The 26,623-nt window shown below is 43.0% G+C and overlaps 1 protein-coding gene across 1 annotated transcript in view; it reads left to right on the top strand.

The window, feature by feature from the left end:
* Window positions 1–26,623, top strand: part of ASAP3 (ArfGAP with SH3 domain, ankyrin repeat and PH domain 3) — a 303,602-nt gene that overhangs the window by 223,024 nt on the left and 53,955 nt on the right. Inside the window, exons 16-19 of the mRNA XM_069224120.1 lie at window positions 6,641–6,735; window positions 7,195–7,375; window positions 9,440–9,525; window positions 10,978–11,093. Of these exons, the coding sequence (XP_069080221.1) occupies window positions 6,641–6,735; window positions 7,195–7,375; window positions 9,440–9,525; window positions 10,978–11,093 (478 nt within the window). The remainder of the gene's footprint in view (window positions 1–6,640; window positions 6,736–7,194; window positions 7,376–9,439; window positions 9,526–10,977; window positions 11,094–26,623) is intronic.

Below are 26,623 nucleotides of genomic sequence, written 5' to 3'. Positions count from 1 at the left end.
CTGGACAAACTGTTTCATTATTCACTTTTTTAGGCTTTATCTGAGTTCCTAACCCCTATCTTCACCTAGAATAGAAACTAGACTGCTCAACCTTGGTATCCCTTAAGAGGCAACTGCTCAAGAGTAGCAACTTACTCATCCAGTTCCAGTGCACTAGTATTGGTGGCCACTGGACATGAGGAGTAAATAACTGTGCTTACAAAAGCTAATATGTGTATGGTAGTTGAACCTTTGACTATTGCTGCCAATGTAGTAACGGAAGCTAGTATAAACCTTTTTTAACTATCAAAGCCAATATGATGGGATTTGTCAATGCATGTTTATAGTTGATGTACAGGCGTTGAACCATTTTGCCTTTTCTGTGGTTTCAAAGGGTTTTCATAAACCTCTGAAACACCCCGACCACACACCTTGTACTGCACAACAACCATCTGTGTAAGCTTTCCTCACACTTACAGAACAGGTACAGCACAGTCAGTAGCAGCAGATGCTTCACTCAGACATATGGAACAGGATAGCACAGGCAGTAGGGTGTGTATTACACACACCCTCACACACACATACACACACATATACAGCAAGGGAAATAAACCAAGTTTAACAAACAGAGCAGGTACAGCACGTGCAAAATTAAAACAATATTTTGTTGTACTTACCGAAGACATATACTACAGGCAATAGTAGAAAATCTTTCCCTCACTCTCTCCCACATACGAAAGACAGAGTATGGACAGTCATCAAGTGCAGTGGGCAGTATGAGCCCAGCTTATGCCCACATAATTGAAGCATCTCTTGCAGCAGCAGAGTCACACCCACCAAAAAGGTACAGTATGGTCAAAAGCAGTGTAGCACAGTCAGCAGTAAAGCACAGAACAGGTGTAGTCTACCCTGTTATGCTGCAAGATACACCTAGTAACAGAATTTTTACAACGGGGGTCAGCAAGGCACACTTCCTTTCACGAGCAAAAAATGCCAGACAACAGTAGTACAAGCTTTACAAAGAACAGGTACAGCATGAGCAGCAGCATGGCAAACCTCCAGAGCTTTACCAAGCAAATAGAGCATGGTCAGAAGCAGGGTCTCTCCACGGGAAAACAGGGTGAACACAGATAAATGCAGGGCAAGCTTCCCTCTTGCTGAAAAAATGAACAAAGATAAGTATATTGCACTCTTCATTTGCGTGTAGAAGAAGTTTTGTAAAACAGTGTAGACAGAGGTGCACGACCCCTCATATACACAGGCATACATGGGTTTTGGAAGCATCAAGGAATCCTTCCAGGATAAGAGGTAAAATATAGATTATACATGCTTCGGTAGTGGGGCAGTGAAACTAGTAGGGCCATCCTTCCCAGGCAAACAGTGGCTGGGTTAGACAGGATAAGACTGTAGGAAAGCTGGCAGTGATGTCTCCATAAGGGACAGGAAGGATACAAAATAGTGGCTGCATTTGTCCTGGAACAGCAAGAACGCAGGCAGCATTACTTACATTAACCTACCGCTTCTCCCAGGGTCTGTGTTGCCTGTAGTTCTGTCATTCATCTAGCGTGCAGCCGCAGTAGATGGGCTGCCAGGGAGGGCTAGGCAGTTAGTGTCGCTTGCTGCCCCTCTTCCTGAGAACCTACTCTGCCTGTGGCTTTAAGCACTGCTCTGCCTCCGGCTAAGGAGATCTATCCCTAGCTGACAAACATTGCCCAGTGCAATATTCATGTCTGTACGATTTTAAGTTAGACATACGTAGCTTTAGAGCTTTCCCTGCTTGGAGGAAGGCAAGTAAAGGGAATAGAATGGCAGGGAAAGGAGATATTATTTCTCCCTACTACTAAGCAGTGTTGAGCACCCTAGTTTCGTAGAGGCTTCATACATGCAGAGAAACCAAAATACAAGTCGGGTGGCACACTGTGGGAATCACAGAAATTTATTTCACATTTTAGAGAGCCCCCCACTTTTTTCATCCTACTTAATTACCTGTCTGAACATATTTCTATTTGACTGATTGCAGCTAGCAGCTGTGGGTGCTTCCCAAAGCCTGGTTAGATCACTTTGTTCTAAAGTCAATGCCTCACGCTGGGCAAGCACACACTTTAAAGGGCCTGAAATTGTGCTGTACAATTTGCACATTACAGTATCATTTGAATATCATAATGCCGTAATATATGGGTCAGTTTTTAATGTGTTTAATATTTCAAGCCTATGGGCCTCAATTCAAGTTTGGCGGAGGGGGTTACTCCATCACAAATGTGACGGATATCCCGCCCGCCGTATTACAAGTTCCATTATATCCCATGGAACTTGTAATATGGCGGAAAGAATATCTGTCACATTCTTGATGGAATAATCCCCATTCACCAAACACGTAATGGGGCCCTATATGTTCCCATTGCTTTATAAACCTTGCTTTCTCACTAAATAAATTTTCTTTAAAATGCACCGTTTGCCATTCTCTTGTTCAATTTTTTCTCAGGAGGAGGGCCACCCCCACAATCCCTTCCCGCGCCCCATGTTTGTCCTTTAAGCTTGCTTCCTTCGTTTGCTACATAAGTCATACCAAACTTTTATGCCCCACCACTTTCAAATGTCACCAACTGCCACTGCTGTAGATCTCCAATATAAATGGATTATCACTTTGTCTGTGCCCCTTTCACTCCCATGAAAGTAGCATTCTGTTGATGAACAACACCCAAAACATGCAGCACTTCTTGAAGAACTAATGACTTAAGTTTGATTCCCAGAAAAGCTTAGCGGGAGGTATGATTCATCTGAAGATCAGTTAGGCCACAGGAATCTCTTGAGCATGTATTATAAGGACATCTGTAAGCCAGATTGGCTGAGACCATGTTTCAGTTGATATATTGCAGTCAACTCTAGATCAGATATTCAGCAAATCCCTGTAGTGATAGTAGGTTGGAACCATCTTTAGGCTTGTATCATAACAACCTCTAACGCAAGATCTGCATGCAAAATAAGAAGGGACCATCTCAATAAAAGTTAAGATCATGGCATTTCTTTAGTTCATTGTCTGTAGTCAACTCTATACCATGCTAGCGAATACCATCTTTTGCACAGGTGGGCAGAACTATTAATAGAGGATGGGTGTTGAAGGATTCTTTGGAGTAGGTTGGAAAAAGCCACATTTAGCGCTGAGAGGTATGATTCACCAGCAGACTAGCCCAGCTGGAGCCCTCTGTCCTTTGTGTAGACTTAGGGGGTCATTACGACCCTGGCGGACGGTGTAAAAGGTGCCGTAATACCGCAAACAGGCTGACGGACAAAAAAAGGGAATTATGACCCTGGCGGAAACCGCCAACAAAGACAGCCACTTTAACACACCGACCGCCACGGCGATACAGACAAGCAGCGCGGCGGTCACCGCCAACAGACAGGCGGGAGACAATGTACCGCCCACACTATTACAACCCGCCAATCCGCCACCTTTTCCGGGGCGGATTCACCGTGGATAAAAATACGGCGGAAACAGCTTGTGCTATGGGAAAACGCTCACCTTAACATATCCCACGAGGAACGACGACTCCATGGACCCCGAACTCCAAATACTACCTGCCCTTGTCTATCTGCTCCTTTACGACCAACAGCGAAGTAGGCGCAGAAGATACCGGTGAGTACTGCACCTACGACACGGGGGTGGGGGGAGGCAAAAGGTAAGGGGGACACCCACCAAACACCCCCACCCTCGCATATTACAACATACACACACATGCAGTCAAAAATATCACATTAACAACCCACAATAGATACCGTACCAAAATCGGAGATAACACTGCCGGGGCATCAGATAGAAATAAAACAGGCACCTCGGGGGGAAGGGAAGGGGGGTACCTCAGCCAGATGAATGCGAAGCCAGATCTACGACGGGGCTCCATGCCCATTGATGTATCCTGGGGAGTGTAAAGCCACAGTCTCTCAAGTCTCTACAGTGGGTGGGTTGCCCACTGTGCCATCCTGGGGAGTGCAAAGCCACAGTCTCTCAAGTCTCTACAGTGGGTGGCTTGCCCACTGTGCCATCCTGGGGAGTGCAAAGCCACAGTCTCTCAAGTCTCCACAGTGGGTGGGTTGCCCACTGTGCCATCCTGGGGAGTGCAAGGCCACAGTCTCTCAAGTCTCTACAGTGGGTGGCTTGCCCACTGTGCCATCCTGGGGAGTGCAAAGCCACAGTCTCTCAAGTAGATGCAGGTCTCCTCTTGTTCTGGAGGGGGACTGGTGCCCAGACTAGATGCGTCTCCCCGTGAAAGTTCCTGTCCTGTCACTGTCCCAGCTGCACATGGGCTAAGGATGCCTGATGTGGCAGTCCATTAATTCCTACACGGTCCATGCCCTGTTCAGCGGTGCTTTACCATGGCGTTCTTTGCCCTGTTCAGCGGTGCTTTGCCATTGAGGTTCATGACTGTTCAGCGGTGTTTTGCCATCGTGGTCCTGATACTGACATTGGTGTGTGGCATGACGATCTCTACACTGGGCATTGGTGTGTGGCATGACGATCTTCACACTGGACATTGGTGTGTGGCATGACGTTCCATCATTGGCCAGCGGGGCTGTGGCATTCTGTCCCCTCCTGGGCTGTGACTCTGGCGGTGGTCTCTGGACCAGTGACGATACTTGTGCCCTCCTGGGCTGTGACTCTGGCGGTGGTCTCTGGACCAGTGACGATACTTGGGCCCTCCTGGGCTGTGACTCTGGCGGTGGTCTCTGGACCAGTGACGATACTTGGGCCCTCCTGGGCTGTGACTCTAGTGGTGGTCTCTGGACCAGTGACGATACTTGGGCCCTCCTGAGCTGTGACTCTGGCGGTGGTCTCTGGACCAGTGACGACGGTGCTGGCGGTTGTGTCTGGACCGCCGGAAAAGATGGCGCACTTCTCCGTCGTAACACTCACAACAGGCTGGGCATATTTCCTCTGGACCTTCCCCACCTTTTTTGGAGTTACAGCTGACTCACCAATTGCCTTCGATCCCATTTCACTTGTTGTCCCACCAGGAGTCTTGACACGGTCCCGTCGTCCACTCTCCAATTTTGGAGCCTTTACAGGGGGTGGGCTGCCACTGCCTTGGCTCCGGGTTCTACTGCCTGCCTGCCTGCCCTGGACGGTGCACTCCAAAAACCTGGAACATGCACCACTGGTACTGGAGGCTTTTTGGCTGAGGCACTACGACGGACGGATGAATTGGAGGGAGGGGTGCGGGCAAAAAGGTCAATTTGACAGAGGGACAGTTTCTGACGGACACTGGCATGGGTAGCTGGAGGGGGTCTGGGAGTGGAGGAAGAGGAGGTGGTTGTAGGAGGTGTCACTTTAGCTGTTTTGGGTGCAGGTGCGGGTACTGGAGGCTGTTGTGAGGTGGATGGATGTTGGGTGAGTGATTGCTGGCGTTTGGGTACTTTGGGAGGGGGCGTTGCAGACACACTGGGAGAGGACACAGGGGACGTGTAAATGGCAGTGGAGGTGGTGAGTGCAGGTGAGCGGCTTGTGGTGCTGGGTGTCCTGGTGCGAGTCCTAGTGCCTGTAGATGTGGTGCATGCAGGTGTGTGTGTAGACGAGACTGGGAGGGAGAAGAAGAGGAGGGGGACACAGTGGAGACAGTGGATGTTGCTGTATCCGTATGTGTGTAATGCTTTTGTGAGTGCCTGTGGTGTGTGTGATGTGTGGGGTGGTGTATGTGGTGATGAGTGTGGTGAGTGTAGTGGTATGTGGTGTTTTGTGCTTGGATGTTGTGTGGGTGATGGTGTTGTGTGCCTTTGTGTGATGGGGTTGTCTATTGTGTGCTCTCTCTCGCCTTCTCTCAGAATTTCTGGTTGTAGGGGTTTGTGGCTGATGTGGGTGTGTGTTTTATATTGTGTTGGGTGTGTGGGAGTGGTGTGTGTATGTGTCTCAGGTGTGTGTATTTCGAAATGTCCAATGTGGCGGTGTTTTGGAGATGTGTGTGTATTTTGAGCGCGGCAGTGTGTACCGCCAATGGAATACCGCGGTTGAAAGACCGCCGCATGGATTCGTGGGTCGTAATAGCATGGGCGTGTTTCTGTTGCCGTGGAGGTGGAGGATGTGTTTCCGCCAGTTTATCGCTGACCTTTGGTGTGGCGGTATTGTGTGGGTGTCTGAATTTCGGCAGATTCCGTGATGTGTGTCATAATAGCTGTGGCGGTCTACCGCCGCCGGTGCGGTGTATTGGCGGTCTTCTGCACGGCGGTAAGCGCCTTATACCGCCAGGGTCGTAATGACCCCCTTAGTCATCTGTGTGTCCAGTAAGCCAGAATCATCCTCAGAGTAGGGAGGCCAGTGCCATCTCTAGAGCGGGTAGGCCAAAGCAAGCTCTAAAGTTAAGATAACAATGGCAATTTTTGTGCTAGTTGTCTGTTGCTATCTCTAGTGCAGGTAGACCAGAGCTGTCTCTAGAGATGATATGCCAGATGTCTCTCTAGAGCTAGTAGGTCAGAATAACCCCTAGATCTGGTAAGCCAGTGATATCTCTCCAGCTGGTAGGTGGGCTCAGTTTGCAAGTAGGCTGGTGCCTTATCCACATAGCTCTAGTGGGTTCTGAAACCACACGAATGGTAGAAATGCACTAGTGATGGTTTGCACTGTTGATGGTTGGGGCAGTTTCATTATAACTGTTGTGCTCCATTACTCCAACAGCTGGCAGTAAACATTGGGAACCAAAAGTTTAATGAGATCATGGAAGCCAAACTGCCATCCCATATCGGTGTGAAACCTGTGCCCAGCAGTGACATGTGAGTACCATTGTGAAAGGGTGGGAACGTTGCAGGCGTTTGGGGTATTCTCATGGGTGGAGCGGAGCCAACAATCTGTCTGGAGGATTAATATGAGCAGCATTAGTACAAATCAATACTGTGACAATGTTGTCTTAAGGGGGAGTTGCAATTTATATGTTCATAAATTTGATTCATAAAGTGCCACAATGACGTGCTTGCATGCTAGCCAACACTGAATGTGCAAATAGGGATAAAGGTTGTATAGGCTAATGAGGGAAAAGGGAAAGAGTTGACAGAGTTTGCATTTGTGGGAAAACAGTAGTAACTGATGATCCATTCATATTCTTAGCAGTATCAAGCAGTGCTGTTTTCAGGTTCTTAAATTGCAGGAAGTTTTGGATGCTGTAGAGGTATGGTTTAGATATGTGAAAATATCCCCCTTTGTTCCCTTCAATCCTGCACCCCATTCCCACACAGGAGTGCAAGAAAAGAGTATATTGTTGCCAAATATGTGGATCGCAAGTTTGTTCGACAAGGAACAGGGCAGGATCCACAGCTGGTCTGGGACGCTATCCAGAACCGAGATCTACTGTGCCTTCTGCAGGCCTTTGCAGAAGGTTGGGACCTGTCAAAACCTCTGCCAGCAATTGACTCACAGGTAACAATTGACTCACAGGTGATAATTCCCCAGCTAATTCACTGTGTATCACACTGACTACTCACAGAAGATGAATACCCCTTGGCTATGAATAGCCAAGTGTAGTAGTAACTTTCCTGAGCAGGTACGGCCGCCAAACCACCCCCCCGTAGAACTTAGCCTGGTGGAGGATGACCAGGTAAGAAAACCATTTCATTGAGAACAGCCAGTTGTGGAACCTTTCTTTGTATTTAGAAGAGAACATTCTCCAAAAGACTGCACTGGAATGGTGCAGAATACACGTGTATGCAAATTTAAGTATAGCATAGTCTGATGAGTTCTATGGTTAATCTAGAAGAAAGTGACAAAGAGAGGTAAGCTACTCAGAGAATCAAAGTGAAAGTACAAGGAGGCTTATGGAGGAGTGGGACATGAGTAGGGCATTTAAGTTTGAATGTTGGTGCTAGAGTCAATTAAAGGCCAATTAGAAAATTGACGTAGGTGCACAGCTGGGAATACTTCAGAAGACAAGCAGTAGTAGAATTTGAGGGTAGGTGGCATGAACGGTAAATGAGATTAAAAAGGAGTTGAAAAACGGTGTTGACGATGGATTGTGAGAACGATTAGCAGTGAGCGAAGCTCGAATAGGACAGAGGAATGGTCATCTAGTGAGAAGGTAAATATCTAGATTAAAACTAGAGGCAAAAAGGGAAGCATATTTTCATTCTAGATGAATAGTGTAAAGTTGAATGCAGCAAAAGGGACAAGATTCAGACTACAAGAATAGGTATGTATTGAAGACTGTGCCAGTAAGAGTTAGGAATTCGGTAGTAAGAAGATTTCGTTTAGGGCGGAGGTGGTGAGAACAAGAGAACTTGAAAAAATCTACATAGGAGACATAGGTGGTCATTATGACCCTGGCGGTATTACAACCGCAGGGCCAAAACGACGTGAGCACCGCCAACAGGCTGGCGGTGCCTCCCGGCGTATTTTGACCGCGGCAGTAGCGCTGCGGTCGCACCGCCGGGGCCGGCGGTTTTCTGCCACAATTGCCCTGCCGGATGTAATCTGCCAGGCAGCGCTGCCCAGGGGATTACGAGTCCCCGACCGCCAGCCTTTTTCTGGCGGTCTGAACCGCCAGGAAAAGGCTGGCGGTATGGGGAGTCGTGGGGCCCCTGGGGGCCCCTGCACTGCCCATGCCAGTGCATGTGCCAGTGGCATGGGCAGTGCAGGGGCCCCCTGACAGGGCCCCAATGCGGCTTTTCACTGTCTGCTGTGCAGACAGTGAAAAGCGCGACAGGTGCAACTGCACCCGTCGCACGGCCGCAACACCGCCGGCTCCATTTGGAGCCGGCTCCTATGTTGCGGCCGTGATCCCCGCTGGGCGGGCGGGCGGAAAACAAGTTTCCGCCCGCCGGCCCAGCAGGGATCTCCAAATGGCCACGGCGGCAAGGTCGTAATCACCACCATAGTTTTGAAATTGTTCAGAAATGACTAGGAGGGGAAATACTGCTATTGTAACAGTATTAAGCAATTCTGTTTTCAGGTTTTTAAATTGCAGGAACGGAGTGCCAGGAATGAGTATGTTGTTAAGTACGTAATCGCAGATTTGTTTGACAAGGGACGTGGCAGAATCCACAACTTATCTGAGAATACACAGAGAGCCATGAAAGGAATCTGGGGTAAAAATAAATTGAAATGTGTGATTTGTTAGCATTAAAGTAGAAACATACTCCAAAGATGCAATTATGTCTGCTAGCAGAAAGGGTGTCTAAATAGAGGGGAGGAAAAAACCAACGCCTGAGCCAGTTTTGCACATGCTCTAACACTGTTTTTTTTTTTTCTGATGAGACAAGCATCTTGTTGGCAATGGAGGGGATTCCAGCCCTAGGGCCTGGGCGTGCTTGCACAGAGATCCTTTCGATTATTGTTCTGTATCTAGGTCCTTACTGATTGGTAGAACGTTCCATCCTTCCCTGGGGTGGCCTAACCTCTACTCATGGTCATGTATTTACTCTACAATGTCCCATAGAGTTGTGGTATTCTGTTGACATCCACTCTCCTTGTCTTTTCTCTCCCTGACAGGACCCTAGTGAGACTGCACTACACCTGGCAGTGCGTCTTGCAGATGAGGCCACTCTACCGCTTGTCGACTTCATCATTCAGAATGGGTAAGGGATGGTGAGACTTTGTGGCACTGGACAGGTTCTGGTTAGATTTGCTGGCAAGTGGCAAGGTGAGGAATACTCTAACGACAGACTAGGGTCCGTATGTATCATTCTTTTCAATAGCGATTACCAAATAGCGATTTTTTTTTATGAATCTCAATTAAGTAATCGATATTGGAATGTATGAAACTCCAGGAGTTTCATATAGCGATTCACAAGGGCTCGCAAATGGACCTACTGCATTAATATTCATGCGACCCAATGCAAATGGTTACAATCACAGGGATGGTGGCCTGCTGGGTTCAGCAGACCACCATGTCTGTGGTTGCTTTTTAAATAAAGCAATCTTTTTTTTTTTTTTTTTTTTAAATGCAGCCCATTTTCCTTAAAGGAAAACCGGATGCATTTAAAAAAGAAAAAGTTTTCTTTTCATTTTTTAAGAGTAGGCAGTGGTCCTTGTTGCCTACTCTTAAAAAATGTTTTCGCATGAATTCACAAAGGGGAAGGGGTCTCTTGGGGACACCTTCCCCTTTGCGAATGGGTTACCACCAATTTGAAAGTGGCGGTAACTGCAATTGTTTTGACAGCATTCATGGTCACAAAACAATCATTCACACCACTACGATTCGGTATCTGGAAGGGACGCCCTGGACACGCCCCTTCCTAATATTGAATCGGTATGTAGTCGCAAATCCAATTTGCGATTCGGTAACAAGTTACTGATTCGCAAATTAGACTTGATACATACCAAAATGCATTTTTGCGATTGCAAACGGCCCATTGGCGATTGCAAAAATGTTTGATACATCTGGCCTTAGGTGACTTGTGCTGTGATATTGGTGATGCACATTAGACCGGTACGGGCAATTGGAGCCTGAGACAGGGTGAAGCTGGAAGGAGGACTGAGTGGCACTGGACAGGTTCTGATTAGACCTAACTGAAAACTGGGAGACTCTGGCTAGGACTAGCACATGTGGCTCTGGAAATTGAGTTTTGGGGCACAGTCCTGATGGTGCAGAATAGGGACAGTAAATGTAATTTTAAAATTAGAACTTGATCTGCATTTTAATGAGAAATCATCCTCACCACAGCTTTAACAAGTTGTTTCTGCGCAAATGTAAAAAGTACTGGAAAAGCCAGATAAATAAATAGAAGAGGTGGTGCTAAGGGTCGGAGAGATGATTCATAGACCTGCGGAAAGAACAGGGCTGCTCTTTTGAGAAAATGCTAGGCAAATGACAGGGTAGGGGAGAGGTGATACAGGAATTGGACACATGGGCTACAGACTGAGAGGAAAATGATGCGAGCTGAGATACACTATGCTACAGTGAGAATGATAGATTATTGAATGAGAGATGGGTTAGAGATTATGGGAAGCTGGACGAGGACAGAGTAACATGGGTATGTTCCTTCATGGAGAGTTAGCTAGTTACATATTCTTCGTTCCCTGCATAGGGGGAATCTGGACCGCAGGACAACAGATGGACACACAGCTCTGCATTACAGCATCCTTTACAACCAGCCAAACTGCCTCAAGCTGCTGCTGAAGGGCAAGGCCTCTTTCACTATTGGTAAGTGACACTTTATAAAGGCACTTGGTAGCACGTGCAGGAGGTATCATATCCTTAGCTATAAAGTAAAACTGCAGAATTAGGGCTTTGTGCTTTTATTACTTATTGTTACTGCAAATACTATGCTTTTCTTCTTCCTTTAAAGCTTTATGACCATGTTTCTTTGTGATAAGGCAAATGGATTTCCTCATCCCAGTTTTCTTTGAACGGTATTTATCTTTCTGAGGTCTCTTGTCTTGAATCTCCCTTCTACTGTTCAAACTGCATTCTATTTGAAACCACAAGACAAATCTTGCACTACTCAGTGTTGACAGAGTTTCTTTGCTTTAATCTCTACCCATTGTGACTACCCTGATTGCCTAAGCTCCTTGTGAAATGTTTTATCAGGGGGGGGTTTTCAGAGCATTGTTTTATAATTTTATCATGCACAGATTCACCTAAGTTGCTTCAATATAAGCATTTCCAATATGTTGTGCCACAACCAAACTGCAAGCTATGACATGCTGATACTGCTGCAACATTATTTACAAAGTCCTTCCCAAAAAAACAAAATAAACCTCAGATTACAAAATGAGTTGTGTTGATGGTGATTCAAACAAAATAACAAGATCACAAAACCTATCCTAAAGTAAATCTACTGCCTCTTGGTAGAGCACCGTGACACCACCATTTGATGCAGAAGAAGACTCATCATGGCGGTGATCCACTGGGCTGTGTAGTCTGTGTTTGTGGAACTCTTTTCCTCCTTAGCAGCACAACTAACTTACCTGCTTTTTAGAAAAAACCTCGAGGTTGCCCCATTCAAGCAAGCCTTCGGCCATCACTAAAGAACATTGGGCTCAGTCCAAGAGTACTCAGCATCCCCCATCAGGCTCAAGCTGTTGCCACCTGCGATCTGTGCATGTATGCAGGTGTGGGTGTACAGTCTATCTTTTTCTTCTAATTTGAATCGCATTCTATTTATAAATAATAATCACTTCAAACCGGTTGAAATCCTTCATATTTGGTGCTATAGAAAATAAATATTAAACCAATTTTCACGTAGACAGCAATGATTAGAACAGTGTGTTCCCTTGGTATTCCGCTGAGTAATCAAACATGCTCTTCTCCCTGAGACAGCTACAAATGCACTCTCAGGTAGTTATATAATGAACACCTAAATAAACAGCTCCTGAATGGGAGAGGCACTCATTTGCTGTTGATACAATGAAGTGTTTAACAAACCAAGTGTCAGATTAAGTTTCCAGTCACTCTAATGTCCACTCCGAATAGGTACTCCATGAATGAGACTTTTTTTTAACAACATTTCAGAATTAAAGCTTAATACATATTGACTCTGTCAACATGTTTCATTTTTATTCCAGAACTACTTTAAGCCTTCAAAATTTAATCAAAGCCATCCAAAAGTACACATGTATACAATAACATGAACTTAATTGTATCTCCATAAGTCATGCATGCAAACTTAACTCATCCTAAAACCTTGTTAGGTTACTGACCAAGTAATCCTAAAACAACACCACATTGTCAACCACCACATACAAATGTAAATTTTGTGAAAAAAAAGTTAAACGAAAGCTGCACACAAAATTGTGTTCATGGATTGCTGAGATCCTGATATTACAGTAGAAAATAACTTCATAAAAGTACGAGATCCCTATGTACTTTAATATTATTGATGAAAGTATTTCATAGCTGTGTATATCTGATTGTCTCTCATGTCAGATAGCTATATCATGTTTAAAATGTAATTGAATGGTAATATAGAGGATCGTGTATTCCTTACCCTAAGACATTTCACATGTATAATCGTCTTGATTGGATCCCTCTGTATTAGACCAATCATATGTTGAATATGAATTGCATTCAGTCAGAGTTCAAGGGTTCTATGGGTTAGGGCTTAGGGCTTTGGTTTTGATTGGCTGTTAGGGCTAGGGCTGTGATTGGTTAATAGGGCCAGGTCTCCCATTGACTCTAGAGTTTAAGGTTAGGATTCTGATTGGTTAGGGCTAGGGTTCCATTGGCAAAAGGATTATTTAAGCCTAGGGCTCAGGATGTCTCAGTCCGGATGCCAAGAGTAAGGGCGGTGAGGACAAGGGCTGCTGCCTGTTTGGGCCTGTTCGGGAATGGTAGGGCCTAGGGTCAGAGATACCTCCCAATTTTTCCCTCACCAACTACCGCCTTTAGCCATCCACATCCACAAGAATCCAAGCACAGTATCAGCAAAGGCATTCTACTCATACACCACAAATAAACCTCGTACAGATTTCAGTGTCTTCTCAGCCACTACAAAACACCACAAAACACATGTGTATACAATTCTACTACAACTACAACACTATTGCACCTTCATTCTCCCACGAAACATAACTCTATCCTATACCACTAACACATCCACACATCACCAGCGCAACACAAACCCACATTATACATGCCTTTAATGCATCCAGACACACACTCCCTATTCATACAAAACACCAGTACTATCCTCTACTTCCTCCTAACAGACCCTTTTTTATCATCACAAAACCTGTACTCAGCATTCCATCACACCATCCACCAAAACCCTCCTCCTCTTTTTACCAATTACACACAACTATACAATCCTTACATTCCGCCTTACGACTAATATTCCCTCCTCCAGTGATCAAATCTAACACTCATAACTCTTGTCCATCCCCTCTTACACAACACATATACTCTTCTCCAAAACATATCATCACCCCCTGTACTATTCAGATACCAGTCACCAGTAGTAACTCGCATACAAATCCTTCACAGAAAACCACTACATCAATATCTCTTCTAACTGCTTCACAAAAACAAAACTAAGCACAAACACCAGCACATCAAAAAAACACACCCTTTCATAATACTTCCTGTCACACCCACTCTCACCCTCATGACTACACAAATCATACAAATCCTGAATCAACTTCACTCCTAAATTCTCATTCTTCACCAACATTTACTATAAGCACCCCAACACAGCAACATTCATTCACCTGCCTCTCATCCATTGCACAATTAGAGCCTTAGACTATGACCTACATGGTCCACCGCCACCCCTAACCCATACTCCTTCCATCCTAAACAGGCACAAACAAAACAAACAACATGCCACTGTTTCTCATCCCCATGTCTATCACACAACAAGGCTACTCTACAAAAAGAACATTACTCACCATCTGACTCACAACCACCATCTCCACCACCAACACACTCAGACACAACATTATGCCTTCTCAGCCTGCTGGATGAGGAGTATGATACAGAAAAACAACACTATTATGACCCTCATACATTTAACATCAGCACTAATGACTCACCTGCTACAAGTTCACAATATACTGATCACTCTTTCACAAAACAAAATTATACCCCCACCAAAACAGAATCTCTGAACTGCATGCTCACAAATGCTTGATCAATCCATCACACAATACTATATAGGGAAAAGAGGAGGTGGACTAGCTGTTATATTCAAACAAGCAGAAAACATTTCCATAAAGGTTGTGAGTCCCTCATCACCAAGTGCAACTCAACACCAACTTCCTCCTGTAACTTTCACCTCCTTCAAGGACCTCCACTTAACAATTCAACATTCCCAGACACATTTCTAAGCACAATTTCAAACCTTATTACGTTATACTCCAACCTATGCATTTTTGGGGACCTAAACATTTGGTTTGACAAACCCAATATTCCCCATCCAAAAGCTATAATCACTGACCTAGTCACATTGATCCTACATCAGATTGTACATAATCCCACACACATCACTGGACACATCTTAGATGTCATTTTTGCAAACCCAAAACTAGTTACTGTTCAAAGCATCACACCAGTCACATGGTCAGGCCACAATTTGGTAACTTTCCCAACCTTACATACATCCACCTATTGACCATGGAAGAAATTTAATTTTGAATACTTAGAAACACAACAGTCAACTCATATCTAGACACAATTAATTCTGTTCACAAACTTTACGAGTGGCTATCGGAAGCTTTCAATATACTAATACCCTTGAGAAAAACAAAACAGGACAAAAGAAAACAAGCACATTGAAGAAACACTGAACTAAAAAACAACATTCAAGACAAACTTCACCTTTGCAAACTTAACAAAGTATACAAATCATCAATCAAAAAAGCTTAAAAAAAAAAAAAAAGCTACTACTCAGACAGAATTTAAAACGCTATATCTGCAAATAATTGTTTTTATAAAATTCTCAGTGAATTTCGAAAACCTAAGTGTATGGTAGTAACTCATCCAGTTACTCAAGAATTCACAGACAAACTGCAAATCAGTACACAACCAAGGCAGACACATTGGTCTCTAATTTAAAACAAAGGACATCCACCAGCACCAACCTGTTTCCAAACATCCCCTCCAAAAGTAGTCCAACCCTGCCTCTGCACTCCTTCAAACAAATATCACAAAGTGAATTTATGAATCTGGTCAAAGCAAGCACGCCTTCCGACTGCCCTTCTTACCCTTGTCCACCATGCATCTTCAAGAACATTCTTTTATCTACCTCTGCTGCCACAGCAGTAAGAAGAATCATCAATAATTCTTTGACTACATGAATAATTTCTGAAGATCTTAAAAAGGCATACATGTATCCATTATTAAATAAAACAAACCTGGACCCGCATGACCCCAACAACTACAGACCAATTACAAATGAACCTTCCCTGGGAAAGCTGATAGAAAGAGCAGCTTTCGCCCAGATGTCACTATTCATTGAAGATAACTCCATACTTTCAAACTACTAAATTGGATTCCGACCATGAAAAGGCACTGAATCTGCCCTCATCACCATCTGGGATGATCTTAAAAACACAATAGACTGCAATTGAGTTGCTGCACCACTTCTCCTGGACCTCTGCCAGCCTTTGACACAGTTGACCGTGACACTCTAATACAAAGACTCTACAAAGCCAGCAGAGGGCACTGCTCTTGACTGGATCACATCCTACCTTCAAAACAAAACAAATGTTATCCATACTCCCCCTTTTTCATCCAACCCCGATTTCACAAAAGTAAGGGTCCATGAAGGCTCAATCATCTTGTTGATGCTTTTCAACATTTATATGATGTGATTATCGGTAAAGATCAATTAATTTTAACTCACATGCTACAACTACGCCAATGACACACAAAAACTCCTTAAACTGGAATGCCTCAAAGACTTTGGAAACTCACAAATCTTCAGTTGCCTCAGAGCCATTGATCAGTGGATAACATGGAGACACCTCAAACGAAATGCTTCCAAAATATAAATACTCACATGTAGCGATCAAAAAAATAGGACCCACTCTGCAGCTGGCCTGATGATCTGGGACCACCTCCTAAAGTATCTAAGGAAGTTAGACACCTTGGAATTACCATGGACTCAAAGTTAACTATGAATGCTCCAGTGTACAAATTAACAACATTTTCACCATGAAAATTCTGACACGCATCTTCCCCCAACTCAAATTTCCACACAAAGAGCAGGCTACTATCTCTCTTGTACTATCTAAACTAGATTAGGCCAATGGCCTTTACCATGGATCATCTCTATCTACTATGAAAAAACTACAACATATTCAGAACTCGACTGCCAGACCACTCCTACATGTAAAGCCGCAAGCCCACATCTCCCCTGCTTTGAGGGCTCTACATTGGTTACTAGTTGCCAGAAGATCCACATTTAAGCTGCTTTGTATCATCCACAAAGCATTAAATGGACGAGAAATGCTTTTCATCAGGAATAAAATAACAAAATACATTTAAAAAAAAGAAACCTCCGCTCAAGATTTACATCCTGCCTCAAAATACCACCATCAAGAAAAAGATGATAGGTGGTACATCTTTCTCTGTTCAAGCAGCCAAACTATGGAGTTCATTACCCCCAAATATGAGATCCACAGATAACTATCTTATCTTCAGAAGACTACTCGACAGTTGGCTCCTTCCCACATAACCACCATACTTTAAAAGCAATGGACTGCATATCACTGTATATGTTAACATTTATAATTTCATTATATGTATATATTTAGATATGTGCACTTCTTTGTACAAATAGGTATAATAACTATTTTATCTTAAAATATATATATATACTCTTTATGACTGGCTATGTACTCAAATTCCAGTTACTTGTAGCCTAGAAGTGCACAAAGGGTCATGTTATAGCACTTGTCTGGGTCTCAACATGCTCTTCAGTGCCCTCTACGTTTCAACAATCACATCCTAGGCTAGAATCATTCATTAGGCTAGTCCTTTGATAGAGGATAGTAAAACTTATATGAGGGGAACAAAGTTCTAAAAATTCAAAAAGTTCATATAATGGATATGTTCACAGATGTTATTTGCCCATAAACTAGGTGGGTGCAAAGTGAGTAGTGTTACACTTATTTCGATCTCAGCTTGTGCTCAAGTACATTTTAAAGATAATTGCAGCATTTATTCCAATCTAAGCCTTATGATTAAATTGACGCATTAGCAAAGTAATGTATAACCTAAGGTTAACCTAAGATTTAAAGACAGTTTGAAATAAAGTAATCTGCATTATCTGCAGTAGCCAAAGGAGACTTGTGCATTTCCAATAGATGTTCGACATGTATTAGTAGCACACAGGCCCAAAAAAGCTTAATTGATCACACCAGATAAAAAAACTGTATATAAGAAAGTAATTTTGAAAGTAAGACAGCATCAAATTAGAGCTGCCATCCTGAATATCCTTAGTAGTAAGGATGTCCCAAGTAAAATCACCAAAACTGAGAAGATTCTCCAGATAAACCAAGATTAGTCAAACCTGGACAACAGTAATCTGAGAATAATCATTCTATTTGTAGACTTGCATGTTTCGTCTCAATATGCAATTGTACATTGGAAGGTTATCGGCCTTGGCAAAGGCTAGTCAATCTAGAAAACACTGCATTTAGAGACATTGCATATATACTTGCATAAATCGCCTCGGTTTCAAATATCTATCATAGGTTTACATAAAACTAAAAACAGATACCAAAGTTGCATAGGTTATTGTCAGGCGAGTATTAAAGAACAAGCGCTGTGCCTTGCAATAATATGGGATTTTCCCACACATGAAGAATTGGCATTATGAATCAGCGCCATCTTAAAAAGATGTATTTATATGTGGTGCCGGGAAATCACCGGCTATGACCGGAAATGATGTGAATGACAACTAAAGCACTAAGTACATTAGCCATGATGCTGTGGAAGTCTGGTTATGGAATCAAAATTATTCTATCATATGCAGTCAAGGAGAAGGACAAAGAAAGAGAAGAAATAAAAAACTCACACAATTCCAGAAGCTTTTTTAGAATATTACTATTAAGATTCATTAGAGAACAGTTCTAATGAACGTGCAGCAGGCAAATTTTTGACTATATAAACACCAATAGCTTATTTTATGGAAGATTTTTATATACGCCACAGAGTCTGAATTTAGCAAATGTCATAATATAGATTCGTGAAAAACCCAACACAGGTAACGATTATTGTCTTGAGGTATCATTTACAGAAGGTAAGCCTCCTTTAACCTATACATTATTATGGAAAAACATCTCAGAGAATTGATATAAAACTATATGAGATGACTAAGAATTGTTTGCCGGAACCATAGGTCCAAATGGCGAAACTATATGGGCCTATGCTCTAAACCTAAGTTCCTAAACCTAAATTCTTAAAAATAAGATTTAAGTTCTAAAAAATTAAAAAAAATATTAACTCGGAGAATTAATCATAAAAATCAACTTCATAGCAAAATTGTATGAGCCAAGCAATCACAGATTAAGATCAGGTAAAACATAAGTGGTTAAACCAAAATCGTGAAATCACTTGATCTGCTAGTATAATTTGTTTAAATATAGAACTCATCATAGGTGCAGACATTCCCCAAAATATTAGGTAACATATACTACAAAATGTTATGCTTAATGTTATGGTAGCAAATACTTGAAAAATGGCAAAAGCAATAACTGACATGCCAAATTTATGGGGCACAATGGTTAATAAAGCTGATTGTTGTAAAATCAATTTTAAGTTCATGTAGCAGTGTTCTCATTGGTACAAATTTCAGACACATCTATTTCTGAATAGGTTACACTGTAGTGAAATATTATCCGCATGATGTAAGTTAAATAAAAATAGTAAAATTAATCATCCGTGTTGATCTACTGCTCTACTGCTTTCAAGTGGCTGAGCCACCTAGCTAGTGACGTTAATTTACATGATTAATTCCCTGAGGTATTTTTTAATGGTGGGTAGGTCCATGTAGGCCTAACATTTTCACCAATGATTTCTCCATTCAAGTATTATTCATCTATGCTCATGTTGTTCAGGACTTGGTATGATCCTGTGACTGTAAGGTTTATATATTCTGCTATGGATTATATTTATATGATTTATTTTTTGGGATATTTGTGCATAATGATGCTTAGGTTAATATAGGCTTAGCCTCTTCTGCAAATGATACCTCACTACAATAATTGTTACCTATGTTGTTTTTTTCAGGATTCAACATTGTGACATTTGTTAGATTCAGAATCATTGTCCTCTGTAAAATGCCGCCTTAAAATAATCTATTTATGTTCATACAGTCATACTTGACTGTTCCAAGTACATTAGAACTATTCTGTACTGACGCAAAATCTAACAGGCATATTCCAACACGGCTTCTGGAATAGCAATTTTTTTCCTTTTTCTTTGTTCCTCTCAAATACATGTGAAAGACCATTTTGATTCTTTATCATATTTCAGCACCAACATGGCTTATGTACTTAGCGTTTTATTCAGCAATTATATAATTTGTGGTCTTAGTCCGTATTTTCCAGCACCGCATATAATTATGGGTTTTTAAGATGGAACCCATTTACAGAGCCAGTTACCACATATGGAAAAATGCTGAGCTGTTGGTAAGCAAAACAATTGTTCTTTAAGTCTCTCCTAACAATCACCTATGCAATTCTGATATTTGTTCATGGTATTACCAGTATCTATGATTGATGTGTGATGTTGAGTTGAAATATGCACATCTATATGTGATATGATCTGAATAGTGTTTTGTAAATAGTTCTCCTTTGGCTCCTAAGGATATTTTGTATCAATATCTTAATTTATTAGAAATTGTATTTGACACATAGAATAATACTGGGATACACAATTCTATGCCAAATTAGTCCATATCATAAAGTTTAGATTTGAATAATACTATAATATCCTTAAAATACATTTGAGTACACCCTGATATTGAAATAAGTGCAACAATTAGTGTTTTTGACCCACCTAGGCTATGGGCAGAAAACATTTTTCAAATTATCCAGTTGATAAACGTTCTTGCATTTCGTAGACTTCAATACCTTTGCATAATTTTGTACTGCCCGCTGTCAATGGATTTGCCTAATGAATTAGTCTAGATTGGAGTGAGATGATTGAAATGTATTGGGCACTGAAGTACATGTTGAGACCCAGATGATTGTCAACACATAAACGTTTGTACATTTCTAGGCTGTAGGTAACTGGAATGTGAGGACAAGCCTACCATCAGCTCTGTCGACGTATGAATGCAGTTCGTGTTTAAATATGATTGGCATACCTTGAACTCACTTGACTAAAAGCAATTTGTATTTATCATACAGTTGAAATCCATCGATGATAATTATACACGGGAAATGTCTTGGATAAGGGTTACACTGTCCTCTATATTCCTTTTCAATTATATTGTAAACATTCTGTATCTATGCTGATATGAGAGGCAGCCATAAATACATGGGCCATTGTAGGAAGCTGGCTTGGTGTGTTGTGGGTACCTAAGATACTTAAACCTTATACCAGGTATCCCCTATTAGTGTAGCGCAGTCAGTGTCTAGAAGCCAGGCTCTCTAGAGGTAGCTGTGGATGAGCAGCCAAGGCTTATCTAGGAGTCACACAAAGCTCACGCAATACCACTGTAGTCACACAGCACTTACACAAATGAAAAAACTCTCTGTTGTACAAAAATAAAGGTACTTTATTTTTGGTCACACAATACCACAAGATACTAGAAGGGCAACACTCCAATAGGAGGTAAGTAATACACTAATTATATACGCTAGTTAACAGCAGTAGGCATAGAAAAGGTTAGAAAACAGTACAAATGCAGTTAGACAGTATTGACCCTATGGGGAGCCCAAAACATATACTAAAAAAATGGAATGCGAACCCAGGACCCCCACCTAAGCAAGTGGAATGTGTATAGGAGCTGGGAAACCACAGAGGTTAGTAACACAGTATCCTCCAGCGACCAGGAGAGCAGGAGTATATCACTGGAATTTTCCCAAACCACCCAAAAGGAAGGAATAGAGGAAAATAAGACACCCAGACAAGACTGCTAGAAACCAGCAGTGGATTCCTAGAGAGGAAGACCTGTGGAGAGAGGGGACCAAGTCCAGTAGTCACAGTGGAGTCCAGGAGGAGTAGGAGCTACTACCCACCCAGTTGTAGTTGAAGGAGTTGGTCGACAGTGATGAGCACTGCAGCCCTGGAGCAGAGTTCCCGAGAGATGCCGATGATGTCCCACGCTGGAAGGAGGATTGCAATCTGGTGTCGGTGGAGAAATTCCCCAACAAGCCTTGGCAAAGGCAGATGTCTCAGTTGGCGGAAAGTGGAGCTGCCGAGGACCAGCAAGGCCCAGGAGGACTCAGCCCAGGAGGGGGAGTCAAAAGGGACCTTCAGCAACACAGAGAGCCCACAGGAGCAGATGCAGCACCCACAGGAGTCCCACAGGAGGGGGACACAGGAGTTGCAGAAGAGCCCACGCAGCACGACTGAAGAAGGGTCCCACGCCGCAGGAGAACCACACAGAGGGCTGTGCGTCGCAGGAAGGGGTGCTGAGGGCTGGAGCTACATGTAGCCTGAAGATCCCTTGGAGGAGATGTAAACAAGCCTTGGCACTGCAAGAGACGTGGTGCACAGGGCTACTGTCCTTCGTGGGAAGGCAAGGGCTTACCCCCGCCACAGTTGGAAAGCTGGCAGAGTGGACCAAGATGACTACTCCAGACCACAACCTGTGTTGCAGGATCCACACAGCTTTGGATGAGAGGAGATCCACGCAGCCAGTCGTTGTTGCGGCAGGTGCCTGTGGATGCACGGGTGTAACTCCTTCACTCTAAGGGAGATTCGTTCTTCCTTCTCATGCAGACTGAAGACTTGCCATCCTCATAGGATGCACAGCCAGGGAAATGTTGCAGAAGCTTGAAGGAGCTGTGGAAACAATGTTGCAAGAAGAGTCTCCTTCGTGGATGCAGATTGTCGGTTCCTGGAGGGTCCAGTCACGGTTCGAGTGGCTAGAAGTTGAAGTGGAGGTTGCAGAGGAGTCCTGCTAGAATCTTGCAAGCCGTATCTGAGGACCCACCCAAGAGAGAGACCCTAAATATCCCGGAAAGGGGGATTGGGCACCTAGCCAGGTGACCACTTACCAGGAGGGGGGTCTCACGTCACCTGCCAGGCCTGGCCACTCAGATGCTCCCAGAGATCCCTGCCAACCTTGGATTCAAGATGCCAGAACCCAGGGACACTCTGGGGGAGATGTGAGCACCACCCCTGGGGTGGTGATGGACAGGTGAGTGGTCACTCCCCTTTCGGTTGTCCAGTTTCACGCCAGAACAGGGAATCGAGGTCCCTGAACTGGTGTAGATTGGTTTATGCATGATGGACGCCAAATGTGCCCTTCAAAGCATACCAGTGGCTTGGGGAGGCTACCCTTCCCAAGCCATGTAACTCCTGTTTCAAAAAGGAGAGGGTGTTACTCCCCTCTCCCAAAGGAAATCCCTTGTTCTGCCTTCCCGGGCTTGAGCTGTTCAAGCAGCAGGAGGGCAGAAACCTATCTGAGGGGTGGCAGCAGCTGGGGCTGTCTTGAAAACCCTTGAAGACTAGTAGGAGCAATGATGGGGGCCCCCTAAGAAGCCCCCATAGTGCATGTAATCATACTTCACCAATACTGGCAACACTATTGGGGTATGATTCTAACATATTTGATACCAAACATGCCTAGGTTCAAAGTTACCATTATGTAGCTGGACATAAGTAGTGACCTATTTCCAGTACACACATAAAATGGCATCCCTGCACTCACAAAGTCTATGAAAGTGGAGCTGGAGTTCGTGAGGGCACCTCTGCTAGTGCAGGGGTGCCGTCACACACAGGTACTTGCACCCTGCCATCTGGGCTAGGTGGGCCGGCTATAGGGGTAACTTATACTGACCCGGTGGAGTGACATAAGATGAAAAAGGGTGCATGCACCCTTTCATGCAGGCTGCAGTGGCAGGCCTGTAGAGCACTTTGCATGGGCTCCCCATGGGTGGCATAATACCTGCTGCAGCCCATGAGTATCCCCTGGCACCTCAATGCCCTGGGTACCTATGTACCGTATACTAGGGACTTACATGGGGGTATCAGTATGCCAAATCTGGGGTGTAAAGGTACAAGTTACCAAGTTAGAAGGGAGAGGGCATAATCACTGGGGTCCCAGTGAACACAGTCAAACACACTGACAACATGCAGAAAATGGGGATAACCATGCCAAGAAAGAAGGTATTTTCCTACAGCTATGAACTAGTTTTATCTCTTAATACTAGAGCACATGAGGATTTCATAATCAAATGAACTTATCCTCTGACATAATATGAGCATCTCAAACGTCCAAATAACTGCACAATTTTGTGCTTAGCTTTCTTTTAACTACTGGATTACTGAATGCACATTTATATGTTTTGGTTGACACACGTAGTGTTGTTTTGACTGCTTAAATAGTAGTCTAACAAGGATGATGCAAATATTACTTTTATGGAGGTATGTTTAATGGCATTTTAATTTATCAAATAAATGTGTTATATTAGATGGCTTCAATAAAATCTTTACTTAAGTTTGGAGCTCTGAACAAATTCAGAAACAAGATTAAAATGTATGATACTTAATTATCTTTTAAAGAAATTATATTAATCTGTGTTCCCACAAGTGCTGTGCTGTGGCTGCCTTCAAAGCTAGGGAAACTAGAGTCTGTCGGATAGTTGTGCTTCCTTCCTCATTGTTATCAAACAGAAGGAGGGTGTCCACTCTGTACATATCTAAGACAGTCAGGATATTTGAGTGTGTTACATGTGCGTATAAAAAATCTGCATGAGATTCATTAAGATAGTCAGCTGTTATCCTAAAATTCTGGTATAGATCCAGTCCTCATGACATACATGATGGTGCCCCTTGAGGTAGAGGGAACAGCAAGAGACTGATTTATCATTTCCACAGCTCTTTTTCTTCAACTCAAGACACACTGCCCAGTAACCTCTCTTAGGTTCGTACTTGGTTACCTTGAAAGGGAGCTTGGCATTAACAAGAAAGTGCAGGGTTATTGTGGCTAAGTGGCCTGCTCCTCACCTTATATTATCGGTATATTCCTACAGGTCAAATGGATTTCTGGTGATGCAAATGCTTCCAAGTTGTAAAATCTCTTCTCAGGAAAGAAAGAATAGATTCAACCAACAATCTCTTCTTCCTTTTTACTGGGACTGTCTGAATGTTTTCAGATTGCTTTAAAACATGCAGTAAATGTCTGAGATACAAATTCATGCTCCCATCCTCGAGGGGTTCCTCTTCATCCACCTCACACCTCTGTTCACTTGCTACTGTGCTATAAGGTGCTGTTCCTTTGAGGCCTATTTTGGTGTCATGAGGCAGTCAGTGATTACTGGGCACTATCCTGTGTCAGTACTGTTGTTTGCCACTAGTGCCCTAAAGCCACAATACTGATGCTCCCCAGCTGGATAACCAAGTTACTCCCAATAACCACTTGGCTGTCTCGGTAGTGAGAACAGGCACAGTAGTGAGAACAGGCACACAGAGTTAGAAACTCTGATTCAAACGTACACAGTAAATAATGCTCAGTATTCTGAATGTACAGTTTTACTTTAGAGAAAGGAAAGGACTGTTTACCAGGGCAGTAAACAGATGTGGTTAGGTGCTATCATCTTCTTGGAGTGATACAGCCTTAAACATTATTATAGCATCCTGAACTAGGTGCCAGATTTCTGTTAACATTTCCGCTATGTCTATTATCCAAACGAGCTTGGTTCAGTCGCAGGTCCCTGGTTTTTAGAGACAGCTAAACTCTCACAAATAGATGGGCAAAGAGTACAGATGTGGAGACTGTGAACACATCTCTGGCCTTTAGGTACCACATTGTTAACAAATGACTAGAATTAAAGATGCTATTAGTCCTGTCTGAAATAAAATGTCACCCCAAAAATGCAGAACCTAGAAACCCACTGTAGGAAGCTGACTCTTTATATGGTATATCAAAATAAGCTATACCATGCAGAGCCCAGGGGTCTCTTACTAGTGGACAGGGCTTGCTCTAGAAATCCCAGGGTAGACTTTTAGGGGGTAGGGTGGTCGAGCAGCTGTAGGCTTATTAGAGAGGAGTGTTCGACATCTGCTAGTCAGTAAATGAAATACAGGGCTAAATAAGGAGATACACTCTAGCTTACAAAATAACAAGTATCTTTATATATGTTTTGGCACCAAAATCAATACAATCAGGTGAGTATGTTTTGCAATAGAAATCTTTACAGTTAGAAAAGTTGACACAGTGCAGTTCTTAAAAGCTGCAATGTTATCCTATGGAGGAAAAACAAATACTGCATACATGGAGAGTACAGCGACTTACGTGACCAATCTCTTGGACTTAAGGTAGGTGTAGGGCAAGGTCCAAGCCTACACCAAAAGGTCACACTGGGTGGCACAGGGGTGGCCGGGTGCAAAGGTGCAGTACAGGGTCGGATTCCCAATGGTAGTCAGTCAGTCAGTCAGTCAGTCAAATAACTTTATTCTGCGTATTGCCATAAAAGTACACATACATACATATAAATCATCATAAAATACAATACTTATTGCATATTTCAAAAAGCAAGATTCTTCAATCTACAGGTCTTTGGAACCTAAACGTGCCACTTGAACCTACTGAATATAAGATAATAAATACTTATAAAATCATATACAGCAATAAAACAATACCTAGATTCCATTAAAAAATAATCACATTACTGATTCATATTGATTCCTAATAATAATAGCAGATTTGATAAAACTTAAAATGGAGCTACATATTTGTTTGGACGAGAGGCTTTGAATGCCAATCAATCCTTCTTTATAGGATGAGGTGTGCAAATTACGCAAAATGGGTAGTAAAAAAGTTTCCCTAGGAGCTGAGTAAAGTGTACAAAATAAAATGAAGTGACGTGCTTTGTTTCGAAAAATCGTCACAAGGGCATGGTGATAACGTTTTTTCCCCACACACATTTTGTTGGAAACGCCACTCTAAAATGTATCATATTGAGTCTAAAAAGTACAAGTAAGGATTATAGGGAGGGAATCGGAAACCAAATAAAATAAGGTTCTAACAAATTTGAGGATGGAATTTGTACATATGAACCAAAAGAGCTCAAATTCTCTGCCGCTTGATATCTAGAATTCATAACATA

Source organism: Pleurodeles waltl, chromosome 3_1 (genome assembly GCF_031143425.1).
Source record: "Pleurodeles waltl isolate 20211129_DDA chromosome 3_1, aPleWal1.hap1.20221129, whole genome shotgun sequence".
Lineage (NCBI taxonomy): Eukaryota > Metazoa > Chordata > Amphibia > Caudata > Salamandridae > Pleurodeles > Pleurodeles waltl.
Note: the sequence above shows the minus strand (reverse complement) of the source record. Positions and strands in the feature narration are given on the sequence as shown.